We start from the raw sequence: 22,291 nt of genomic DNA on the forward strand, positions 1-22,291 counted from the left end.
AGAGATACACGGTGGGACAGAGCAGCATTAGAGGACAGTGTGCCGGGACAGAGCAATTTGATGGACCAGAACAGAAGCAGAACAGCATGGTTGGACAGAATAGCATTACAGCAGCACATTAGACGAGGGCTGCACACTGGGACTATTTCTCACCAGGGCATGACTTTTTCTTTCCTTGAGTCTGGGGAGCAGAAACAAGCACTGCCTAACCCAAGCCACTGCTGCGTCTTTACAGATAATTATTTAATACAGAAGCTGGGCTGGATAGGTTTACATGTTGGAACTCTGAACTGAGGAATAGTGAACTACTTTGCCCACAAGACCTGCAGGCGAGGACTTCCACTTATCTCTCCCATGCATGAACTGCTGCAGTAGAAACCTCACTCGCTTAAAGGTATGGGGCACATCTGACCCTACAGGATCTGCGCTAGAATGCACCTCACAGTCCTGGATCCTGGAAGCTTGCGGGCTGCTTGACACACATTACCAAAAGTGGGTAACACAGTCCTTAGTGGTGCAGGTGGATTTGTTTGGTACCTGCTAAGTAACAGAACATTGCTGTGACCGGTCAGAAGATGGTTTAATAGGTTTACGATACTTAATGAGTGTGACGAAAAGAAGAGGTTTATTGTCGCTATCCTAAAACATGTGAAGGATCGTGGGGAAAACCATCATTTACTGGAAAAATATGAAAGTTGTAAAAGGTTTTTTTTGCATATATTTTGCAGGGAGAACCCAAGGGGAGACTGCAGATCAGAACTTCGAAGAGCATGGACTCAGTGATAGGGGATCATTTTGAGAAAAAGGAGTTACACATTTCTCTGGTGTCAAATATGAGGCAAAAGTAGCCTGTAAATAAATAACTGGCTTGGTGCATTGGGCAATGGTTTATGCATGAGATGCAGTAGTCTCAGGCAAGTCAGAAATGAACCGCAGGATCCTGGGCTACGCGGGAACAAGGCTCCCCCCAAGGGCACCCAAAGGGAACCCCCATTCTTTAAAATGGCCACCTCAGGGTTGTGCACTTTAGCACCTAAGACTGAAAGACACTCCCTTCAGAGAATGGTGGGAAGTAATGAAGACTCCTGCTCTAAGAGGCTCCTCCCGTGCTGTAAGCTGAAAGGGGGAAGTCTTTACAAAGAGACCCACAGAGTCCACTAATGCAAACTTTGCAAGATTCCCACCCTGTGCTTACCAAGTACCAGAGCTTCTGCCTTCTCATTAGGAAGCGAGTACTTCTGACCCTTTACAAACAATGGCTCAGCCCTCACTTACCTCCCCGGTTACAGGGCCTCCTGCCTTCCTGTACTCTTTCCAAGGCCTCTCATCAAAAGTAAACCCTTCCTATGTCAGCACTGTGTGGACCTCCTACCCAGACCTCTCGATGTCATTTAATCAGTCCTGCTCGCCCTCTTGCCACTTACCATGGTCAGTGTCATTCGATCGATCTCATGCTTGTCCTTCGTCTTGTGCTGTCGGAAGGGGCTGTGCCTGGGACAAGGAAAACACAAACAGGACTGAGACCTGATCATTTCAGTCAATTCTATTTGCAACATAATTCTTAATACGTAATTAAATAGAAGCATTTGTCTTTAGGTGGAATTTATGTTAATAAATATTTAAAACATTTTGTAATCATTTCGTATATATCTTTAAATTAATATTTATTTTGAAATTAAGTTCAAAGTCCAGTAGCATTATTTATGTTGTTCTATTTTTAACATTATTATAATAAATGGATTTTTATTATTTAAATGAAAAATATTTTTACTATTGTTTTTCAAGTTTAATAAAGCTCTAAATTTCCCTTATAGTTTACTATATGAAGATCTCTCACTTGATGGCCCTCTTATGGTTGAGTGCATGTCCCTCGAAAATGCCCTTCTTAACCCTCCCCAAACCTCTTATTCCCCCCTAGCCCCACCTACTTTGTAGTAAGAACTCCACATTTTTCAACCACTCCCCTGGTGCTGCTCACATTTAAGTAGTAAACTTAAGTCTGCATAGAAAAGATTGGAGAGGTGGAGATTTGCACTCGTATCTTTCATAAATAGCATTTAGTTGTCCTTTAGAAGTACTATTAAAGTACTACTAAACATACTTCAAATTGTAGTTTGTGACTAGGCCCCTAGTGCTGCAAGTAATCCTTCTCTGGCATTGCCCTGGTCCTTCACCCCCTCACCCAGGCACCTTAATGCACAGTGTATCAATCCATAGAAAAGCAGCTGCCCTTAAAACTCACCCTCTTAACAGCTTGAAAAGCATGCACCCCAGTGAAAACCAGTCGGCACTGCTGTCATACGCCACTCCCTTCTGCAGGACCTCTGGAGCCATGTAACCGTGCGTGCCGCTGCAGAGAGAGAGGAAAGACTTTATGTTGTAGAACTATAAAGGTTGGACCAGTGAATGGTGCAAAGCTGATGGCTGCAGAAGAACATTATGGAACGGTGCGTAACTGCTGTAAAGAATGGTGCAGGAGCAATAGCTTCTGGGAGGCTGTCTGAAATGATGCTGGAGGCCTACCAGCGAAGGAGCTGTATCGTGAAAGCAAGCTGGACATGGGGGAGCAATGGAGAATCATGCAGGACTGATAGCTATGGGAAGCTGTATGCCAAGGCGGAGGAGCCCTGGATATGGGATGCTCCAGACTGTGGGTCCAGGCCAGCTGGCTGCAGAAGAGCTGTACGAGAATCTGCGGAAGGTTTGGCTGTGGGAGGCAGGCTGGAGTGCGCCGCATGAATGGACATTATAACGTTAGGGTGACTGGTACATAAGTGAAACGCCCATGATTTAGTAAGCGAAGACGCAGCGAAATACTCACACACTGGCATGTGGCTTCTTCTTGGAGAAGTCGCAGGCTAAGCCCAGGTCTGATATCCTCACATGTCCATGCTCGTCCAAGAGAATATTCGCCGGCTGCACAAGGGTGAAACAAAGAGAGGAATCCACTATTAACCGAGTGAAAGAAACAGAGAAAGAAAGAATCTTACAGAACACTGACTTGACCCCGCTATCCTAGAATTAAACCCACCCAGAAGCTAGAGACGGGAATTCACGCCAACATCAAGAAAAATCAGCCAAACGAAAGGCTACATTAACAAGCTCAGCTAAGCCATGAAACCTTACTGCAAATGCATGTTAGGAACCCCCTGCACAATTAGCCCTTTCCAAACCTGGTCTGAGCTTGTGATAAGTAAGTCCCCACTCAGACTAGAGATACTGTGTGTGTAAACTTCTAAGAAGTAAACCTAGGAAGAGAACATTTATGTGCGGAAGGTAGGAATAATCAAAGCTGCGATTTAAGATCATTTGCAAGAATGAGAATAATCACTGGTGATGATTCCTTTGGTTTACAGTTACAATATTCTCAGAAGAGTGGATTTAAGATCCTTTCTGAAATATAGGTGGGCACGGGCAGTTCTGATGTTGACGGGGATTTTGCAGGTTTTTATTTCTAGTTTAACAATGTCCTCCTTTCTAGAGTGCGGTGCTGCAGTGGTACTTCCACAAAATAGCAAGAAGTACACAGAAATCACAAAGAGACGCATATACACACAAAGGAGAATCTGTGCACACACACAGCCTCGATATTGAAACCTTTCCTCCGGTGAAAGAGCGGGTAAAATACTCTTTAACGAATTCAACATCTGCTACTGTCCTGATCCTAAGCTATGACTGTTACAACTACTTAGATCCTCCTTCTATATTTGTAGTAGCACAAACAGTTCTTTGAGAAACACTGTACATAGCAAGTAAAAGGCTACAGACAGACTTCGGCTCATAGATTAAATTATCAACGACTGACGAGAATGAATGAATAGTGGAAAATTGCTGGATACGCACTGGAAAAACAATTAGTCAAAGTATGATACATTTGGATAAACAAGTTTCAAGCTGCAGGTCTCTAATAGACGCGACGACTCTACAATGGCTACAATTTGAAACAGCAGAGGGCACGGCGGGTTTTGGAACACAGGGATTACTCTTAGGGAGGCGAGCTTCGAGGGCAGTCCTGAATCCGTGAAGCGTGGGAGGAAGTTATTCCATGGAATGGGAGAGGCTCGGACCTGATATGGCATCCACTGGAAGAAGGGTTTAGGATAAAGGGTAGGGTGGAGAGGAGCGGAAAGGGTACAGCTGTCCACTTTAATGGCTTTACTTAAAAAAATGTAAATAAACAACCTTGGAGCAGACAGACAAGAGGGTTTTCCTGTATTGCTACATGTCAATTGCAAGTCATTTGGCTGTGTGAGGCTGATTCAAATATTCACATATGTTGAGTAACCAAAACCCATGTGCAATGGTGGTTTTGAGCAGCATTTTGTTGTCCAACACTAGCCCAAGTATTATAATAGAAATTAATGTTTCCAATATAGTATTAGTTCAACCTGTGGCTGCTCGGTCCCAACTACCCTCTTCGGAAAGTTGCAACACTACACGCTACACTGCACAGATATACAAAGCATTACAATGTAGCAATGAGTCAATTATCAGCATTTATGCAAACACCATCCAGTGATCTGTCAGGTGTAAAATGAACCCTGGGATATGCTCTAGGAACTTTCAGATGTGAAACCGTTGGACAACAAAAGCTCCTGGGCTGACTTACCTCGGTCACTGATTCTAAACAGTGGAAGAGACTTGAAACCTCAAGTCCACGTCAGCAAAAAACACCAGGTTCAGACTCAGTTAATTCTTCCTTGTATGAGGCCATAAATACACTAAACGGGCAGCCAGACAGTCGTAAATCGCAGCTGTTTGTGTTCTAGTCTTTAGTATACACAGTTGTAACGTTTCCTGGTGCAGAAGTTTATAAAATGCAGAATTCTCTCAGATTTGAGGAAGGAGACGCAAACTTCCACCTGTTCTTGTCAACCAGGTGTTGACGAGCTTTGCTTCCTGCCCTCTCCATCACACCATTCACTGGCTGCATTTAGATCTCAGCGCTGCAGAGGTTTATAACCGTGTGAGCAATATGAGGTCAATTCTGAGGGAGGGTGTGGGAGTGGCCATGGAGATAAGGGAATCATATGTGCATAACAGAAGCCAACTCCGTAAGGGCCCCTCAATCAGTTCCATTGTCTAGAAAAAGACTGAAAAATGTCCTACGCCTTTGAAGGCTGAAAAGTACCCTCTTTTCACGTGTGTCTACAGGTAACGATCATGCAGGTGTATCAGGAAAAGCAACACTTGTCATGTATAGGGAAAAAATGAGTATTCTCAAACTATACCGATTTGGGGGTGTGGTTAAATGCTTTAGGTTAGTACAGCTATTATGTTGCCACAGAAACAAGAAGAAAGCTCTTCCTTTTACTTTCAGCATTCGCTTTTGCGTAGCGGGTTGGGTAGTTACCCAGGCCAAATTACTATCTGCTTTAACCTATGGCCAGTGGCATATGAGAGACAGACTGGATCCAGTATGGGAACATTAAAATGTCAAATGCATAGGAAAATACTTTGATTACTTTACAAGATGATCCTTTCTTCAGGTAGACATTCCTTTGTAGAGCTATCTATAGCTGTTGAGTTTGCGCTTGTAAAATGATGCCATGAAGTAGGATCCTCAACTGTAGATTGTTATGTCTTTCTTATCGAAGGGATAAAATAAATACATCTAGAGGGGCAACAGCACCACATGGACACCTGCACTAAAGGATTCTCTAGGCAACGCTGCAATTTGTCGCAAAAGATGCCCATCTGTCTGTTCAGTTAAGCTTTGAGGAAGATACTCGCTGAAAATTCATGAGTACTGCTCCTAGAAAACATTGCTTTCAACGGGCACAAACACTAGATTTTATCCTCTTACACACAGAGAAAGAAGGTGACCTCTTAGGCTCTCTGACTCATTTAACATGGTACAATATTCTCAGACGAACACTTTGGCAGGGCTTTCAGCACACTTCGTGCTTACCACACAAGGCCATCCAGCACAGCCTAATGAATGAGTTACTTAACTTCTACTCTTTCTGGTCGATACTCCAACCGTAAACTCCTCACTTTAGAATATGCCCCGTGCACCGGACTGATCTTTTTCCTTTCTGTACCCTCAGACATAAAGCAAGAGTAACTGTTGTTCACAGTTTCATAAGCACTAACCTGGGACCTTTTATAAATGCTAAAAAGGGAACACAGAACGGGAACATGGGAGGGCAGGGAGCAATCTGCGGTTAGGTACAACCAGAAAGACACTTAGGGAAGGTAAGTAACTTGTTCTTCTGATGGATACTTCTAACTGCAGATCCCTCACCTTGTGAATAGGTACCAAAGTTGCACCTCCTAAGTGATGGGCTTTTGGAATGGCTTAGACCAAAATGTCCTGCAGAACTGAGCAGGCAAAACACCAAGATCCTATGGTGAAGACAGTAGCGCTTTGTGAACCTGCGCACTGATGCTCACGTAGCAGCCTGACAGATGCAGCAGAAGCAGCCTGGGCTCGAGTGGAGTGCGCCAGTAACCCTCTGGGGGTTGCTATCTAGCTACTGCATAGCAGATTTGAATGAAGGACTATCCACCCAGAGATGATTCTTCTCTCCGCTGCCTACCCTTTTTTTGCCCCCAAAAATCCCACAAAGCTGATCGCCCATCTGGTGGTCTATGGTACGATGAAAGAAAAAACTGAGGTTGCTTTTGGGATCCTATCGATGCCGTCTCTCCTCCTCTTTTCAGGGATGAAGTGGGGCAATGAATGCCAGGAGGGTGTTTGCTTGCCCAACACTAAAAAGTGTTACTACTTTCGGCAGTAATACATCTCTGGTTCTAAACACAAGTTTGTCTGGAAAATATACTGTACATGAAGCAGCTGGATCGAGTGCGCCTGCAGCCAACACACGTGACAAGCTGCCGTTATGATCATCAAGAGCATTTTCAGAATCAAGAAGCATAGTGGACAACTGTGCATGGGCTCAAAAGGGCTGCACATTACAAAAGTGAGAACCAGATTCAAGTCCAACTGCAGCATTACAAAGGGCTTCAGTGGTAACATGATTTGTAAACCCTTAAGTAATCTCATCACAACAGTTGATTGGAACAAACAAGGCTGATCAGGCAAACACGCAAAAAACAACAGAGCCAACTAGCCTTTAACAATTCCCAGTGCAAATCCGTGCTGTGCTCTTGGTGCAGTCTGGCGCTGTGGATGTGCCAAACTCAGACTTGGATGGCACTGCTGGGTAAACTGACTGGCAGGTGTGGCAAGATCCAATCAATGAGCTGTGGTGCGACTTTCTTTTGGAATTACTCTGGGGTCCAATTGCCTTCTCACCTCAAACGCGAGCGCCACTGATTGGCAAATCCATCAAGGATGCCTGAACATCCCCTAAAATGCCCACTGACCACATCCAAGCGTGCCGCCGGAACACCACGCATTGCCCAACCCAAGCAATCGGTCATGTCCAGGCTAGGCCAGATAACAAATGTTGCCGCATCCCAGTCATCCTGAATAGACTGGGGCTAAAGACGCTGTGACTCGTCCGGGACCAGCAGTAAGATCTGACTGTCCATAGTGCATTGGTGTACAGCTAGCCTAGATTTTACTGAACATAGAGCAAGGTTGCGGATGAAACCATGCACTTGCCAAACCTTTCCATACATTTACATTCTCAGTGAGGAGGGGTTGTAGGAAAGGCGTTAGGGTTGACTTTACTGGTGGATGCCTGAACCACCATGCTCTCTGGTGCTGGATGCTGCAGTAGAAATTCACAGGAGCTTGGAGGTGGTCTGTGGCAAAGAGCTACCCATTTGTTGACTAGAGCCCTAGAACATGGTTTTCCCCAAAAGCGTACCTTTAATAGCCTCATTACGGGGCAGTAGAGGGACGATAGGTGCCTAGCCAACTTTGTAAGGACGTTGGTTTTAACTTTCATAGTCTGGAGCTGCAGGTGAAGGAAATCTAGAGCCCTTCTGATCACTACCACAAAAGGTGCACACCCCTCTGTGGCATGAGCGGGGGAGAGACTAACCCAGTATCTGGTGAAGTGTGCAAACCACTAGCATCCTGTAGGTCTTCGTACCAACTGTCCCCATCGTATTGTGGGGAAAATTCATCCATTGTCCAGTTCTAGCTTTGGTCTGAATCTGAACCCAGTATGTGGTGTAATGTCTGTGCCCGGCTGCACATAAAAGGCAATGTGTCAGAGCTGGAAGGACTGCCAAAAGGCGGTGCCCCAATTTGCTTGGAGCATCGCCTTGGCCAAGGTCAAGATTAATTCAGCCTGGTGTCAGAGATCTACAGCACCGTCAGTGGAACCACAAAGAGAGTGGCGCGAAGAACAAAGCTGGTGTGGACCCGAGGTGGTTTGAAAGGCACAGACAAGGCAGAGGGCAAACCAGATGGCAGGAGTTTGACTGGAAGCCCCTTCAGATCCGTCGGCCCTGAAGGCGCATCAAATGAAACCAGAACTGTGCTAGAAATGTGTAGCATGGCCTCCCTAAAGGCCTGGACTTGCTATGATGTCCCAGACAGACCCAGAAAGTCAGGGTCCATCAGAACCAGGGGCCATATGTACGAACACATTTTCCCATTGACACAGAATGGGAAAAACCCTTTGCTACATCTGGCCCCAGGTTCGGAATCTGCTTCTCAGGAGCAGGCCTGTGTGGCACCCCGACACCCTCTCGCCTTCCCTGGAGATCAGGAACGGCAGGAAGGGGCGATTCACGCTCGGACTTCTTCGGCTACTTCTCTGCTTACCTAAAAACTTTGACCACAATGAAGATCAGCCACGGGAACTACTCTGGGAGCAGAAACAGGACTTCCTCTCGACATTGACTGGTCATGATGTAGAGTTTTGTGACCTAGGGTTTTGCTTCCCATGTAACATTCATATTTATCTGTGTGCAGTCTTCGCAGGTTCTGGAGTCGGGTTCTGACCCCAAGCACCAGAAGCACACCTTCTGGAGATCAGTCATAGACAGCTGCTTGCAACAGTGCGTACAAGATTTAAATCCTGTCTTTTTAGGAGGGGACATGTTCCTTGCACACCATTACATTTTGAGAAACAGTTTTGTCACAGATATAAGGAGAAGAGCTCCGGATCCGCACCTGAAGGCGCAGAAAGAAAGGAACTAAGGTCAGGGCATTTATATGAGAATCTGTCCATCCTGTGGCACCAGGAGCTGAAGCAACCATGAAGCACCGCCCATTAAAAACACATCTCCACCTCCCCCAAAGACACTAAGTAGCATCAATAAGGAACGTCACACTGTGCACGCGAACACCAGCACAACAATGCACTCACCTTGAGGTCCCGGTACACCACAAAGCGGTTGTGCATGTGCTCTAGGCCCAGAATGATTTCAGCAGCATAGAAGCGCATCTCAACGTCCGAGAAGACGCCGTGCTGGGAGAGATGGTAATGCAGGTCGCCCCCTGCAGGAAGAGAGAAAAGCAAGCAATGGTTAGTAGAGACAGGATGTCTAGGGCTATACCTTTAGAGAAAGGCTGCTATCCTGCCTTGGCAGTGGACCTTCTGGACGACGGAGGGATCAATACAATCAGAGGAAGTGTGTAGAGGAACATAAACCTAGGGATAACCCTGAGCACCATTAACGGACCCACTGTGACCGGCGCGCAACACACACCATGCACATCCTGCCTCAGCATCAGCCATTGGTTTACATTTTCTTTTGCAGCCCAATCCCCAATAACGTTTACTCTTTACCATTCATCAGGTCCAAGATGAACGACAACTTGTCTGGAGTATGGAAGGCGTAGGTCATGCACACGATGAATGGGCAGTCCTGAAAAGATGAGACAGGCAGCCATCAGTACACAGAAAAGGCAATGTCTTTTCCCTCTATTGGAAAAAATGTACAGTAGAAGGTCCATGAAGCGGTGTACCCTAGATGCAGCTGTAACAAGTACTTGCGGCCAAAACTCTTCTGTCATATCAGTTTGGGCCATAACTAGGGCAGAGCGTCCTGCAAAAACGTATGGGCAACATTAAAGAATAGTCAAGAGTCAAGAACTCTGGCACTTCAACAGTCAGAGGAAAACCAGGATCCATGGATTAGTCTTTTAACGCCTTCCACAAGTGAGAACATCCACCACTTCTGCAAAGAGCCACAGTTTAGATGAGGAGACTCATGTTCCACATGCCGGGTGAAGTCCTGTACATCATTATCTCAACACCGGGGCGCTCTTGGCAGAGGTCTCAAGAACCAGCAGTAAGAAACAAGCATCACTGTTTACAAGAACTCTGCTGCTTCGGAGTAGATAAGTAAACCTCGAAGGAGTTTGCGGATACTGATGAGAGCACCAGATTTTCTTACTTGCAGATCCAGAACATTGGTTGAATGTGGGGCAGTCAGCGCAAAACATCTAAAACTCTTACCAATGCTCAATCTATATAAAAATCTAACCCAAATACTAACTCTCATTTTATATAAAATAATTAATTTAATCTGGCACTTGTCCTTAGCTCCTACTGGCTGTAGACTGCGTGCAGATTATATCTTCTGGGTTCTACTAGTCACTAGCTTAAAGAATCAACCAGATTGTAATTACTTCACCTACACTCTCCTGGTTGCAAAGTGTAGGGGCAGATTTCAACAAGTTGTTGTCAGTTTGCCAAGTTCTGAGAGTTAATAGAGCACTTTTTTTCACTGCTGGGGTTGACTACCCTGTGTTTTATTTTATCGGGAGTTGATGAGACTGTACCATAAAAGGTCCTTTGGTTTCTCTACCAACCACACTGCTTCACAATTAGTCATCCCCCAAATGTAAGCAACTGTAAAGATAGAGTGTGGGGACTTTTTATGTGTAAAACAAGTCAAAACAGCTGTCAAGAAAGAAGCGTCTGCAGTCCCATCTGTTGTCACATACATCTGAAAATAAGCCTGTGATCTACATTTCTGTAATGGTAGTTTGGGCAAACACTCACAGCTACATCTTACTCCTTTAAAACAATGCTTACTCTTATCCCTACAGAATCCTGGTGGTTAGCAGAGATTGGAGTGTGACGGTCACAAGCAGTTTACTGTTTATTTTTTAAAAAACTAAACAAATAAAGGGCACCACCATAATGTAAGCTTTACTTACCCCAGTGCTGACGAGAGACAGCATGATCCTCTCGTTCAAGGCTAGCGTCTCGCCCTGCTTCATCTTAATCCGCTTTTTATCCAGACACTTCATCGCATACCTGAAACAGACATGGGTGCCACATCAGAGGCAAGCTGTGACCAAGGAGAGGTACAACTAGACATCTTACAGCGACATCAGCTGGCCAAATCTGGGACTGCACTTGAAGAAATGTCTCCTAGGAGGGAGAGACGAGTGCTTCTGCCACAGTGACCCCTGCAGGAGTGAGCTGGCAGCACAGCTGAAGTGACAGCCCCTGAAGAGGCAAGAGTTGCAGACAATCTGCCTCTCTGAAGTTAAATAGGTGGACTCAAATATTGATCTAAGGAGGGCTCCTGCTTTACATGGTGGTGAAACTCTTCTTTCCTCTAGTGCTGCAAGTGCTGGATCTGGTGAGAGAGTTTCTCATTATTTACTGGAATGGTCAAACATCAAAACATCTGCAAATTGCAGCAAGACTCAGAGGTCGGCTGACTTTGTGAAGTTACTAGAGCCGCAAAATCTGAACTCAACCAGTGCCCAGTTTACAATACCAAAGCTAGGCAAACCTATTTTCTGCATCACTGAGGAAAGAAATGTCCCTCATCCAAAGTGAGTCATTTAGGGAAGGACTCGACAGAGAGGGCTCTTCATTGTTTCCTCTTTTCACTGTGTGAGTATCGGTCAGCATCGCTCTTTAGACCAGGACGGTGCGTCGACTACAGAGAAGCCCTGTTAGTCTGTAAATCTGCTGCTCTGCTATCAGTCAGTTATGCAAATATTTAGAAAAGTCTTGGAAAATATGAAACAAATTTGTTGTTATTCCAGAGGGCACACTGCACAAAATACAACAGTTCAATCAGTAGGGTGGACTGGGCGGTCGAGCAGGAGTTCACATCTGTCATTGTACGATCGACTGATCAACATGCAATGTTCAGAACCTATAATGATTTTGATGTAAAGTTTGCAGACTTTTGCTTGTTCGCGTGTGGATATATGACAAAGCTATATGAGAATAATGTGAAGTATGTTTTCAGTTTATTGTTTGTGTTTTATTTAATGGTGTTTTTTTAGAGGAATTTCCCTTTAATAAATGTATATAATTTATTATAAACAAATATAGCCAGATGATGTCCAACTTGAAGCAAAAAAAATAAAAAATGAAATGAAGGCACAAGGTAACAAAAGAGAAACTTTTGAAGCAGAGACTCGGAATCTATAGAGAAAAAAAAAATAATCCTAATATTTGTCGCACATCCCAAGGACGACAATCCATTTGAATAAATACAGTCTATTAGAACAAGCGTTAGCAAGGGTAAGTAACTAATTTGTTGATAGATACTTCTTCAAACGTGTCACATTTACAGAAAGACTCTATAGAACTTCGAAAACATCCAGAGGCGAGTCACAGCAGACTAAGACATCACAGAAGAAATTGTTCAATGTCCGAACGGACAATGCTGTCTCCCCAGCATCAGAGACCAGCCTTGTTAGAAAGCAGGCAACAAGGACCATTCCTGTGGCTCTCTCATTGACAACTGCGGGTGATGAGCCGCGCTTTAGAAATCACTGATTCATTGATTGATTTGAGCACAGCTTGATGAACAAAACAAGTGTCTCTTCACAACAGTCCCTTTTGGTGCACTTAGGAAACAGACATTCACCACACTGTCTGAAGCCAATTCCAACATTCTTAAAATAAAAGCAGAAAGCTCACTGTGGGTCCAGGCGGTGTAAACCAACTGAATATTTTGCCTCGAGAGTCAAACTCTAAAAACACTTACTGAGTGATAGAGCCATATGACAAGCCCTACCTTGTCTGGCAAAGTTAAGGAAAGGCAGATCTACATACAATTCTCTGTACAATAAAGATTATCAATTTTCAAGGGGTCAATATGAAAGAAATTCAAGAGACTAACGTGTGGACGCTTTGGAAGACTTTGGGATTATAAATCCTCTTCATTTAGCCGTTTTCTGCGTATCTCTTAATTTTAACTTCCCAAAGACTGCGTTTCTCTTTACTCTAGCACTCACTGCACTTTGAGGTTAGTATGCATTATTTACTGTGTGTTGTACGGCAGGTGAGGGACTATGTAACCCGATCAACTCCTTGAGTAAGCTGTGACTGATCGCACTCACTACAGAGCGAGAGACCGGTGCCCAAAGCTGTATCTTGGTCAACAACATGGAATTCATTTGTACTGTGTCTCTGAGACCCAAGTGGTAAGTAAACAAGAGCATGAAGGGAGTAAACTGCCCAATAACCGCCGACTGCCCCAGGACCCAGGAAAAGGCCTCACACAGATACTGTAAATGTAAGGAAGGTTGCAGGAAACCCTAAGGTCAGTGGCACATCAATGAGCCAGGAAAAATGATGAGAAGATGGAAATACACCCTCCGATACACTAGAGAGAAGAAAACACGCCAAGCCTCTGCCTTGAGGGAGGCAGTCATCCTAAATCGGTCTATCTGGGAGGATAAAATAGACTAGTTGCTTGAAGCAAAGTGGGGACAGGGCGGCCAGGATGTGCATGCGCTAGGGCCTCAAATGAGGCAAGTACTGCGGGTTACATGCAAGTGTTAAAGGGGAGGGGGTGGAAACAGCGGGTGAAATAATAAGGAGGGCAAAGAAAGAAAGAAAAGAGCTTACTAGTCCAATCACAAAGCAAGAACAGGTGGCAACACAGCAGCGGGAGCTGGAGTGAGGCCTCTAAGCCATGGAGGGATGGACGCCGCTTCACAGACCGCTGTCACTCTACGTACGCCTGCAAACTTGATCATTGAAATGAAGACACCTGTGAACCACCACTGAACTGGGATAACTCCAACCATCATCTGTTACTTTTTCGCGCACTACAGCATATATGTTTTCTTCTGCCTGAAATATAGGCCGAAGAACAGACACAGAATAATACCAATGTGTTTGTTGCTGGCTAATTTGATGACGAATGTTACAGAACTGAACTGAACTGCTGAAATAAATGCTGTGATTGTAGGAAGCTGGCTCTGTATATACTACACCACAGTAAGGGATAGTGTGCATAGAGCCCATTGGATCCCCAGAGGCTTCACAGAGGCCAAAGACGATAATACTAATGCTCTCTTTTGTGGTAGCGTGGTCGAGCAGTTAGGCTTATCGGACGGTAGTGCAAAGCATTTGTTGTACACACACAGTCAAGAATTGAGGCACACACTCAATGACTAACTCCAGGCCAATGTTTGATGTATCAAAAAAGACACTTCGTTACTTTATTTCTAGAACCAAAAGGGTCTTTGTTGCAGGTAAGTACAGTTTCAAGAATGTATCACTTTTAAGTATCAAATGCACTTTGTTTATAAATCACAGTTCAGATAGATTTCAGGTAAGCAATACTTTTCAGTAACAAAAGTACACACACTTACAGCCCCAGTCTCTGGGGGTTACGGTGTCCACAGAGCAAGGTTCAAGAAGACACCAAGGGTACACCACCAGCAACACCCGGCTGGGTGCAGAAGTCAAATTTGGTGGAGGGTGCCCAATGGAAACCAATGGAGAATGGGGGCACTTAGAAGATTGCAGGTAAGTACCTGCGACCTCAGGGTACCGGGGTGGGGATGGTTCGGCCACAGGTCAGCACCAAACACACTCTCAGCTGCGCAGGAGTGGCCGGGTGCAGCTTGCAAACGCAGCGTCGGGCGCCCAATGCTTTTCAATGAGGAACTCAGGGTTCATAAAGAGCCTGCAGGCTTGGTCTGGGGAGTCAACTGAAGAAGACCATGGCTGGACAGGTAAGTAAAGATTGGACTGGATGTCGGTGGACCGTCTGTTGGGTTCCCAAGGCCAGGGGCTGCAGGGGTACTTTTAGGCGTCAGCAATCTTCACCGGGACCACTTGTAGTCAGGGGTCCCCTGCATTTAGGCTGCAGGTGTTGTCATGTTGGTCAGGAGAGGTCAACCCAAGGTGGACTTGAGGTTGGAATCGCCTGGGGACCCTCTCTGGACTGGTGGGCCACCTGAACTCGGGCTGTGGGCATTGGGTGCAGAGTGGGTAGGACTTATGGATCCGGTGGGCTCTGGAGTCATTGTTGGAGGTTTCTCTGTGGACAGGGCAGCTGTCCTCAGGAGTTCTTGGTGCTTAGGGTAGGCAGGAGGTCCTCTTGGGGTTTGTAGAGCTTGCTAGTCTAGAAGGATGAGTAGTCTTTTTGTAGCAAAAGTCTTGCAGCTGCAGACAGGCCAGTTGGGCTGGGGCCAAGTCAGTTGTCGTCTGCAGGCTTCACTGCTGGTGCAGCTCTTCTGTCCTTTTTCTTCTTTAAGGTCACCAGGAATCTGAAGAGCAAGGTTCAGAGGTGACCCTAAATGCTAGATTAAGGGGAGTTACAGGGGTCAGAGGGAAGAAGCTAATGGCTACTGACCCTGAGGGTGGCTACACCCTTTCTGTGCCCACTCCCTTTGGGGAGGGGGCACATTCCTAACCCTATTGGCAGTCTCCCTCCAAACCAAGATCGAGGATTCGGCAGAGAGGGGGGTCACCTCAGCTCTGGGCACCCTAGTAGTGGTTCCAGTTGGGGTGGACCCTCCTCCTTGGGTTAACTAATTTTCCCGCCGGACCCGCTGCCAGAAGTGGGGCTTGGTCTGGGGGCAGGTATCCCGACTGGGTGGAGTGCCCTGGGGTAGCATAACCAAATGCAGGAGCCTTTGAGACTCACCACCAAGTGTTGCTGTTCCTGCAAAGGGGAGGTGTAGGAAGTTGGCTCTGTATGCACTATTTCAAAGTAAGGAATAGTATGCACAGAGTCCAAGGGTTCCCCTTAGAGGTAAGATAGTGGCAAAAAGAGATAATACTAATGCTCTATTTTGTGGTAGTGTGGTCGAGCAGTAGGCTTATCAAAGGAGTAGTGTTAAGCATTTGTTGTACATACACACAGGCAATAAATGAGGAACACACACTCAGAGACAAATCCAGCCAATAGGTTTTGTTATAGAAAAATATATTTTCTTAGTTTATTTTAAGAACCACAGGTTCAAATTCTACATGTAATATCTCATTTGAAAGGTATTGCAGGTAAGTACTTTAGGAACTTTGAATCATTACATTAGCATGTATACTTTTTACATAAAACACAATAAGCTGTTTTAAAAGTGGACACAGTGCAATTTTCACAGTTCCTGGGGGAGGTAAGTTTTTGTTAGTTTTGTCAGGGAAGTAAATCACTTACAAGTCTCAGGTTTGGGTCCAAGGTAGCCCACCGTTGGGGGTCAGAGCAACCCCAAAGTTACTACACCAGCAGCTCAGGGCCGGTCAGGTGCAGAGGTCAAAGAGGTGCCCAAAACACATAGGCTTCAATGGAGAGAAGGGGGTGCCCCGGTTCCGGTCTGCCAGCAGGTAAGTACCCGCGTCTTCGGAGGGCAGACCAGGGGGGTTTTGTAGGGCACCGGGGGGGGGCACAAGTCAGCACAAAAAGTACACCCTCAGCAGCGCGGGGGCGGCCGGGTGCAGTGTGCAAACAAGCGTCGGGTTCTCTGTAGATTTCAATGAGAGATCAAGGGATCTCTTCAGCGGTGCAGGCAGGCAAGGGGGGGCTCCTCGGGGTAGACACCACCTGGGCAAGGGAGAGGGCCTCCTGGGGGTCACTCCTGCACCGGAGTTCCGTTCCTTTAGGTGCTGGGGGCTGCGGGTGCAGGGTCTTTTCCAGCCGTCGGGAAATGGAGTTCAGGCAGTCGCGGTCAGGGGGAGCCTCGGGATTCCCTCTGCAGGCGTTGCTGTGGGGGCGCAGGGGGGACAACTTTGGTTACTCACGGTCTCGGAGTCGCCGGAGGGTCCTCCCTGAGGTGTTGGTTCTCCACCAGTCGAGTCGGGGTCGCCGGGTGCAGTGTTGCAAGTCTCACGCTTCTTGCGGGGAGTTGCAGGGGTCTTTAAATCTGCTCCTTGAAACAAAGTTGCAGTTCTTTTGGAGCAGTGCCGCTGTCCTCAGGAGTTTCTTGTCTTTCTTGAAGCAGGGCAGTCCTCAGAGGATTCAGAGGTCGCTGGTCCCTTGGAAAGCGTCGCTGGAGCAGGGTTCTTTGGAAGGCAGGAGACAGGCCGGTAGGACTGGGGCCAAAGCAGTTGGTGTCTTCTGTTCTTCCTCTGCAGGGGTTTTTCAGCTCGGCAGTCTTCTTCTTCTTGTAGTTTCAGGAATCTAAATTCTTAGGTTCAGGGGAGCCCTTAAATACTAAATTTAAGGGCGTGTTTAGGTCTGGGGGGTTAGTAGCCAATGGCTACTAGCCCTGAGGGTGGGTACACCCTCTTTGTGCCTCCTCCCAAGGGGAGGGGGTCACATCCCTAATCCTACTGGGGAATCCTCCATCTGCAAGATGGAGGATTTCTAAAAGTTAGAGTCACCTCAGCTCAGGACACCTTAGGGGCTGTCCTGACTGGCCAGTGACTCCTCCTTGTTATTCTCATTATTTCCTCCGGCCTTGCTGCCAAAAGTGGGGGCCGTGGCCGGAGGGGGCGGGCAACTCCACTAGCTGGAGTGTCCTGCGGTGCTGGAACAAAGGGGTGAGCCTTTGAGGCTCACCGCCAGGTGTTACAGCTCCTGCCTGGGGGAGGTGTTAGCATCTCCACCCAGTGCAGGCTTTGTTACTGGCCTCAGAGTGACAAAGGCACTCTCCCCATGGGGCCAGCAACATGTCTCGGTTGTGGCAGGCTGCTGGAACCAGTCAGCCTACACAGATAGTCGGTTAAGGTTTCAGGGGGCACCTCTAAGGTGCCCTCTGGGGTGTATTTCACAATAAAATGTACACTGGCATCAGTGTGCATTTATTGTGCTGAGAAGTTTGATACCAAACTTCCCAGTTTTCAGTGTAGCCATTATGGTGCTGTGGAGTCTGTGTTTGACAGACTCCCAGACCATATACACTTATGGCTACCCTGCACTTACAATGTCTAAGGTTTGGCTTAGACACTGTAGGGGCACAGTGCTCATGCACTGGTGCCCTCACCTATGGTATAGTGCCACCTGCCTTAGGGCTGTAAGGCCTACTAGAGGGGTGACTTATCTATACTGCATAGGCAGTGTGAGGTTGGCATGGCACCCTGAGGGGAGTGCCATGTCGACTTACTCGTTTTGTTCTCACTAGCACACACAAGCTGGTAAGCAGTGTGTCTGTGCTGAGTGAGGGGTCCCCAGGGTGGCATAAGATATGCTGCAGCCCTTAGAGACCTTCCCTGGCATCAGGGCCCTTGGTACCAGGGGTACCAGTTACAAGGGTCTTACCTGGATGCCAGGGTGTGCCAATTGTGGAATCAAAAGTACAGGTTAGGGAAAGAACACTGGTGCTGGGGCCTGGTTAGCAGGCCTCAGCACACTTTCAATTCAAAACATAGCATCAGCAAAGGCAAAAAGTCAGGGGGTAACCATGCCAAGGAGGCATTTCCTTACAGGAGGTGTGAAGCACCACCACCCAGAGCAGGCTTTGTCCCCGACTTCCGAGAGCACAAAGGCTCTTATCGCAAGAGGTCAGAAATTTGTCTGGTAGTGGCAGGCTTGTCCGCACTAGAGAGTTGGGTGAATTTCAGGGGGGGGGACATATTTAAGATGCCCTCTGTGTGCATTTTACAATAAATCCTTGGTACCACTGGTACCTTTTACAAGGGGCTTAGCTGTCTGCCAGAGGTGTGCCAACTGTGGAAGCAATGGTAGAGTTTAGGGAGAGAACACAGGTGCTGGGACGTGGTTAGCAGGATCCCAGCACACACTCAGTCAGTCAAGTTAGCATCAGATATCAGGCAAAAAGTTGGGGGTGACCATACCAAAAGGGGCACTTTCCTACAATGATGTCTCCCCAAAACTAAATATAATTATTATTTATCAAACTCACTCCTTTGTCACATGGCGTAACTGGTCAGTACCCGAACCACATTTGAGTAAAGGCAATCCTTTACCTGAACTAATAAATGCTTGTTTGTTTTGGAAAAGGGTGCAGATGTGACAAGTTACACTGGAGGACCAGGGAGTGAATGATGGGTGTGCAATTGCCACTTGGCACCAAGTTTGTGAGGGAACAGCGTCACTGTATATATATATATTGCTTCACTAACGTATGATGTCTGGATGTTGACCCACCTTCCTGCCATCCAACTGACAAGCTATTACCTCGACTTTCTACCTCCAAAGCCCTCACTTCATCCCCTGAGCCACAAACCCTAAAATGTGAATGTATCTTCTTCTTCAAGCCCATCATGTTTACACTACCCTACATTTATTCAAATTGAAATAAATTCAAAAGTGAACACTAAGATTAGATTATATTCAATCAAAAAAGTAATCCTATCCCTCAATCTTATATTATATACTACCTTATTATAGTAACAAGCACTGGCAAAGCCAATAGGCTTGTGGTGGCTGCAAGCCTTTTGGCTTTGTGAGCGCTTGTTTGGATTTTCTATGGTTTCTGCGAAACTCTATTCTTGTGGAAGCTGCCAAGTCAATATTTTTTGGTCTCAAGAAGCCACAGAAGTCTCACGACATTAAGGGGACTACTTTGTGGGTGGATGTGCTCCTTGTGAAAGGGCAGAAATTCATCACCCACAGTGAAGTTAGCGAACGGCCTAAGTAGGCTGACCCATTACCAGTGGCAGAAAAGGGCTCGTTAAAAGACCCTAGAGGTAAATGTGTTCTATTTCATTTTAGAGCACAAATATTTAAAAATGTGTCAACTTAAATGAAGCTAAAATGGTAAATATTTAGCTACTTAATAATGATGTTAATTCATTTAATCTGAGCTACAGGACAGATGACAAACTCAAAACCTAAATTGTTGTAATTACTTACTTTTAGACTAATCATGCATTAAAAAGTCATATTAATGACATGCCCTGCTAATGGTAGCTGAGGTAATGGTACAGATCAACGCAATGACAGAAAGTAATGGTAACTTCAAATAATGGTGCGGAAGAGTGGACGCCACACTTTGGGGCGTAAGTCAACAAGCGGCTATCGCAATACCATACGGCTTAAAATAAGGTGAAGAATACTGTACATTTTCCCAGTGTCTGCTTTGCGGCAGCCGTACACTTCTCCGAATCCTCCTCTGCCAATGATCCGGTGCACACTGAAGTCGTTCATGGTGAGCTGAATCGGAAGGAAATGGTGGGAAAAAAAGAAGGCCAAGCGTGAAAATATGTGTATACATGTACACAAACACGTATGCGCGGACACTTCTAAAGAAAGAGCAGATCTAACAAAGGAATCGCCTGTGCGCAGTATTAGGGTGATGAAGAGGTTGGTGGCGTGGGAAGGATGTACCAATACTAGCAAGAGTAAAAGGGGAGGGTCCTCTGAAAAGGGGTCAGTGGGGTGGGAGGGATGATCTAAGCGAGAGAACAGGGGGAGGTGGGCTCCTCTGCACAGGAGCTACTAAGGCAAGAAGGATGGATTAATAGTAGCTCAAGTAGAGGAGGTGTGGGTGAGTAGAGAGTCTTCCTCTGAGCAACGCGCTTTCATCCAGAAACATCGACACAAGGAGGAGACATTTCTTGAAAATGCACAACTTCAGGTTCTACAAGTTACAATAAGGATGTGGAAAGAGTAATCTGTTGCTAAGCATCCTCAGAGAACCTCCCCTTTCCTTAAACATCTGCCAGTGATTGTGCAGCAAGGAACTGATCCTGTAAAAGCAGGTCCAAGATAAACAATCACACCATGCATGTGCAAGAGCTTTCCACACACTGCAACAACACACAACATAGCTGCAGAGGGAAAGCGGTGAATTCTACTTCTGTACAAAGGCCGACTTACAAAGTTATCCAGTGACATCTAGAACACAGACTAGAGGCGTGTGGAGGTGGAAGGTGCTGAGTGAAGCAGTATCTGGTCAGGGAAACCCAGGAGGGCATCTCAGGTCTGGGGAAGGGATGAAGTGCCCAAGGAGCTACACATACAGGGGCCAGACAAGAGGACCACCAGAAAAGCTGCTTCAGAATCACTCACATGAATGTTCAGCTCTGTGTTCTTCCACTGGCAAAACCGTGTGAACTTCTCACTGCAAGGAAAGCGGAGAGATTAACTGAGTGAAGAGGGAGAGAGATAGGTGGAAAGTGAAAGAGGGAAGAAGTAGGCAGCACAGGGGAAAGGGACAAGGAAATAATAGGGGAGAGAATTAAAGGAGAAGAGAGGGTTGGACTGAGTGATGGAGAATGTAAAATAAAGAGATGGAACAAGGTGAGATGGGAAAATAAGAGTACAAAGGGATATTGACAACAGAATTGGTGGTAAAAGAAGAGGGGGGGAAGAGAGAGGGATAGACAGATAGAGAGAGAGAGAGGGAGAGGGAGAGACTGGCAGAGCTGCAGCAAGAATTACTTTAGGAAGATGTTCTTTCATCTCAATGAACTATCACAACTGTACTTCGCAAGTACATCTTGGGGATCAGAAGGGTAACTGCTCGTCTACCTGGGCAGTGTACAGTCTACACTCTGGAGGTCATAGCAGGGGTACACTGAACCCCACCGAATTCTTCGAATTCTCCAGTTGAGGAAGTGAATAAGTGATGAACTGCTTTGGTGACCAGAGGCAGAGAACACAGACCCCAGACATAAACCGCCCACAATGTATTCTGCCCTGGAAGTGATTCTTCACTGAAAATCTCACCTTTCAATAAACTTCTGGAACACCTCCCCTTCCAGGCACTGGCAGATCTCCTCAATGTAAGGCTGAAAGAAGAAATGAGGGGTCGGACTGAACCATTAATAATCAAGGTGATGAGTCAAAAATTCAGTTTCAACTTCTAGGGAGGGAAAGTAAAAGTGGCTCCCTTTAAGATCCTGAAACCCCATTTTTAGGCCAGGAGTCTGCCCCTGTAGGATGTTGGCTGTGTATATACTATCTCAAAGTGAGAGATAGTGTGCACAGAGTCCAAGGGTTCCCTTTAGAGGTTGATAGTGGCAAAATTGGATAATTCTAATGCTCTATTTTGTGGTAGTGTGGTCGAGCAGTAGGCTTATCAGAGGGTAGTGTTAAGCATTTGTTGTACACACACAGCCAATAAATGAGGAACACACGCTCAAAGACTTAACTCCAGGCCAATAGATTTTATATAGAAAAATATATTTTCTTAATTTATTTTAGAACCACAAGATTCAAGATTTGAAGTAAATACATAAAATGCAAGGTACTCCACACAGGTAAGTAAGGAACTTTGAATTAGAGCAGTAACATACACAGTTTTAGTTAAAATGGCAATAAGCTATTTTAAAAGTGGACACAGTGCAAAAAT

The 22,291-nt window shown here is 46.1% G+C and overlaps 1 protein-coding gene across 1 annotated transcript in view; it reads right to left on the reverse strand.

Moving 5' to 3' along the window:
• GRK2 (G protein-coupled receptor kinase 2) overlaps nucleotides 1-22,291 on the reverse strand; it is a 258,235-nt gene that overhangs the window by 82,749 nt on the left and 153,195 nt on the right. Inside the window, exons 6-14 of the mRNA XM_069232942.1 lie at nucleotides 21,667-21,728; nucleotides 21,007-21,058; nucleotides 20,057-20,148; nucleotides 11,039-11,138; nucleotides 9,660-9,738; nucleotides 9,237-9,367; nucleotides 2,822-2,916; nucleotides 2,243-2,350; nucleotides 1,425-1,491 (exon numbers count right to left, since the gene is read on the reverse strand). Of these exons, the coding sequence (XP_069089043.1) occupies nucleotides 1,425-1,491; nucleotides 2,243-2,350; nucleotides 2,822-2,916; nucleotides 9,237-9,367; nucleotides 9,660-9,738; nucleotides 11,039-11,138; nucleotides 20,057-20,148; nucleotides 21,007-21,058; nucleotides 21,667-21,728 (786 nt within the window). The remainder of the gene's footprint in view (nucleotides 1-1,424; nucleotides 1,492-2,242; nucleotides 2,351-2,821; nucleotides 2,917-9,236; nucleotides 9,368-9,659; nucleotides 9,739-11,038; nucleotides 11,139-20,056; nucleotides 20,149-21,006; nucleotides 21,059-21,666; nucleotides 21,729-22,291) is intronic.

The sequence above is a fragment of the Pleurodeles waltl genome, chromosome 4_2 (assembly GCF_031143425.1).
Source record: "Pleurodeles waltl isolate 20211129_DDA chromosome 4_2, aPleWal1.hap1.20221129, whole genome shotgun sequence".
Lineage (NCBI taxonomy): Eukaryota > Metazoa > Chordata > Amphibia > Caudata > Salamandridae > Pleurodeles > Pleurodeles waltl.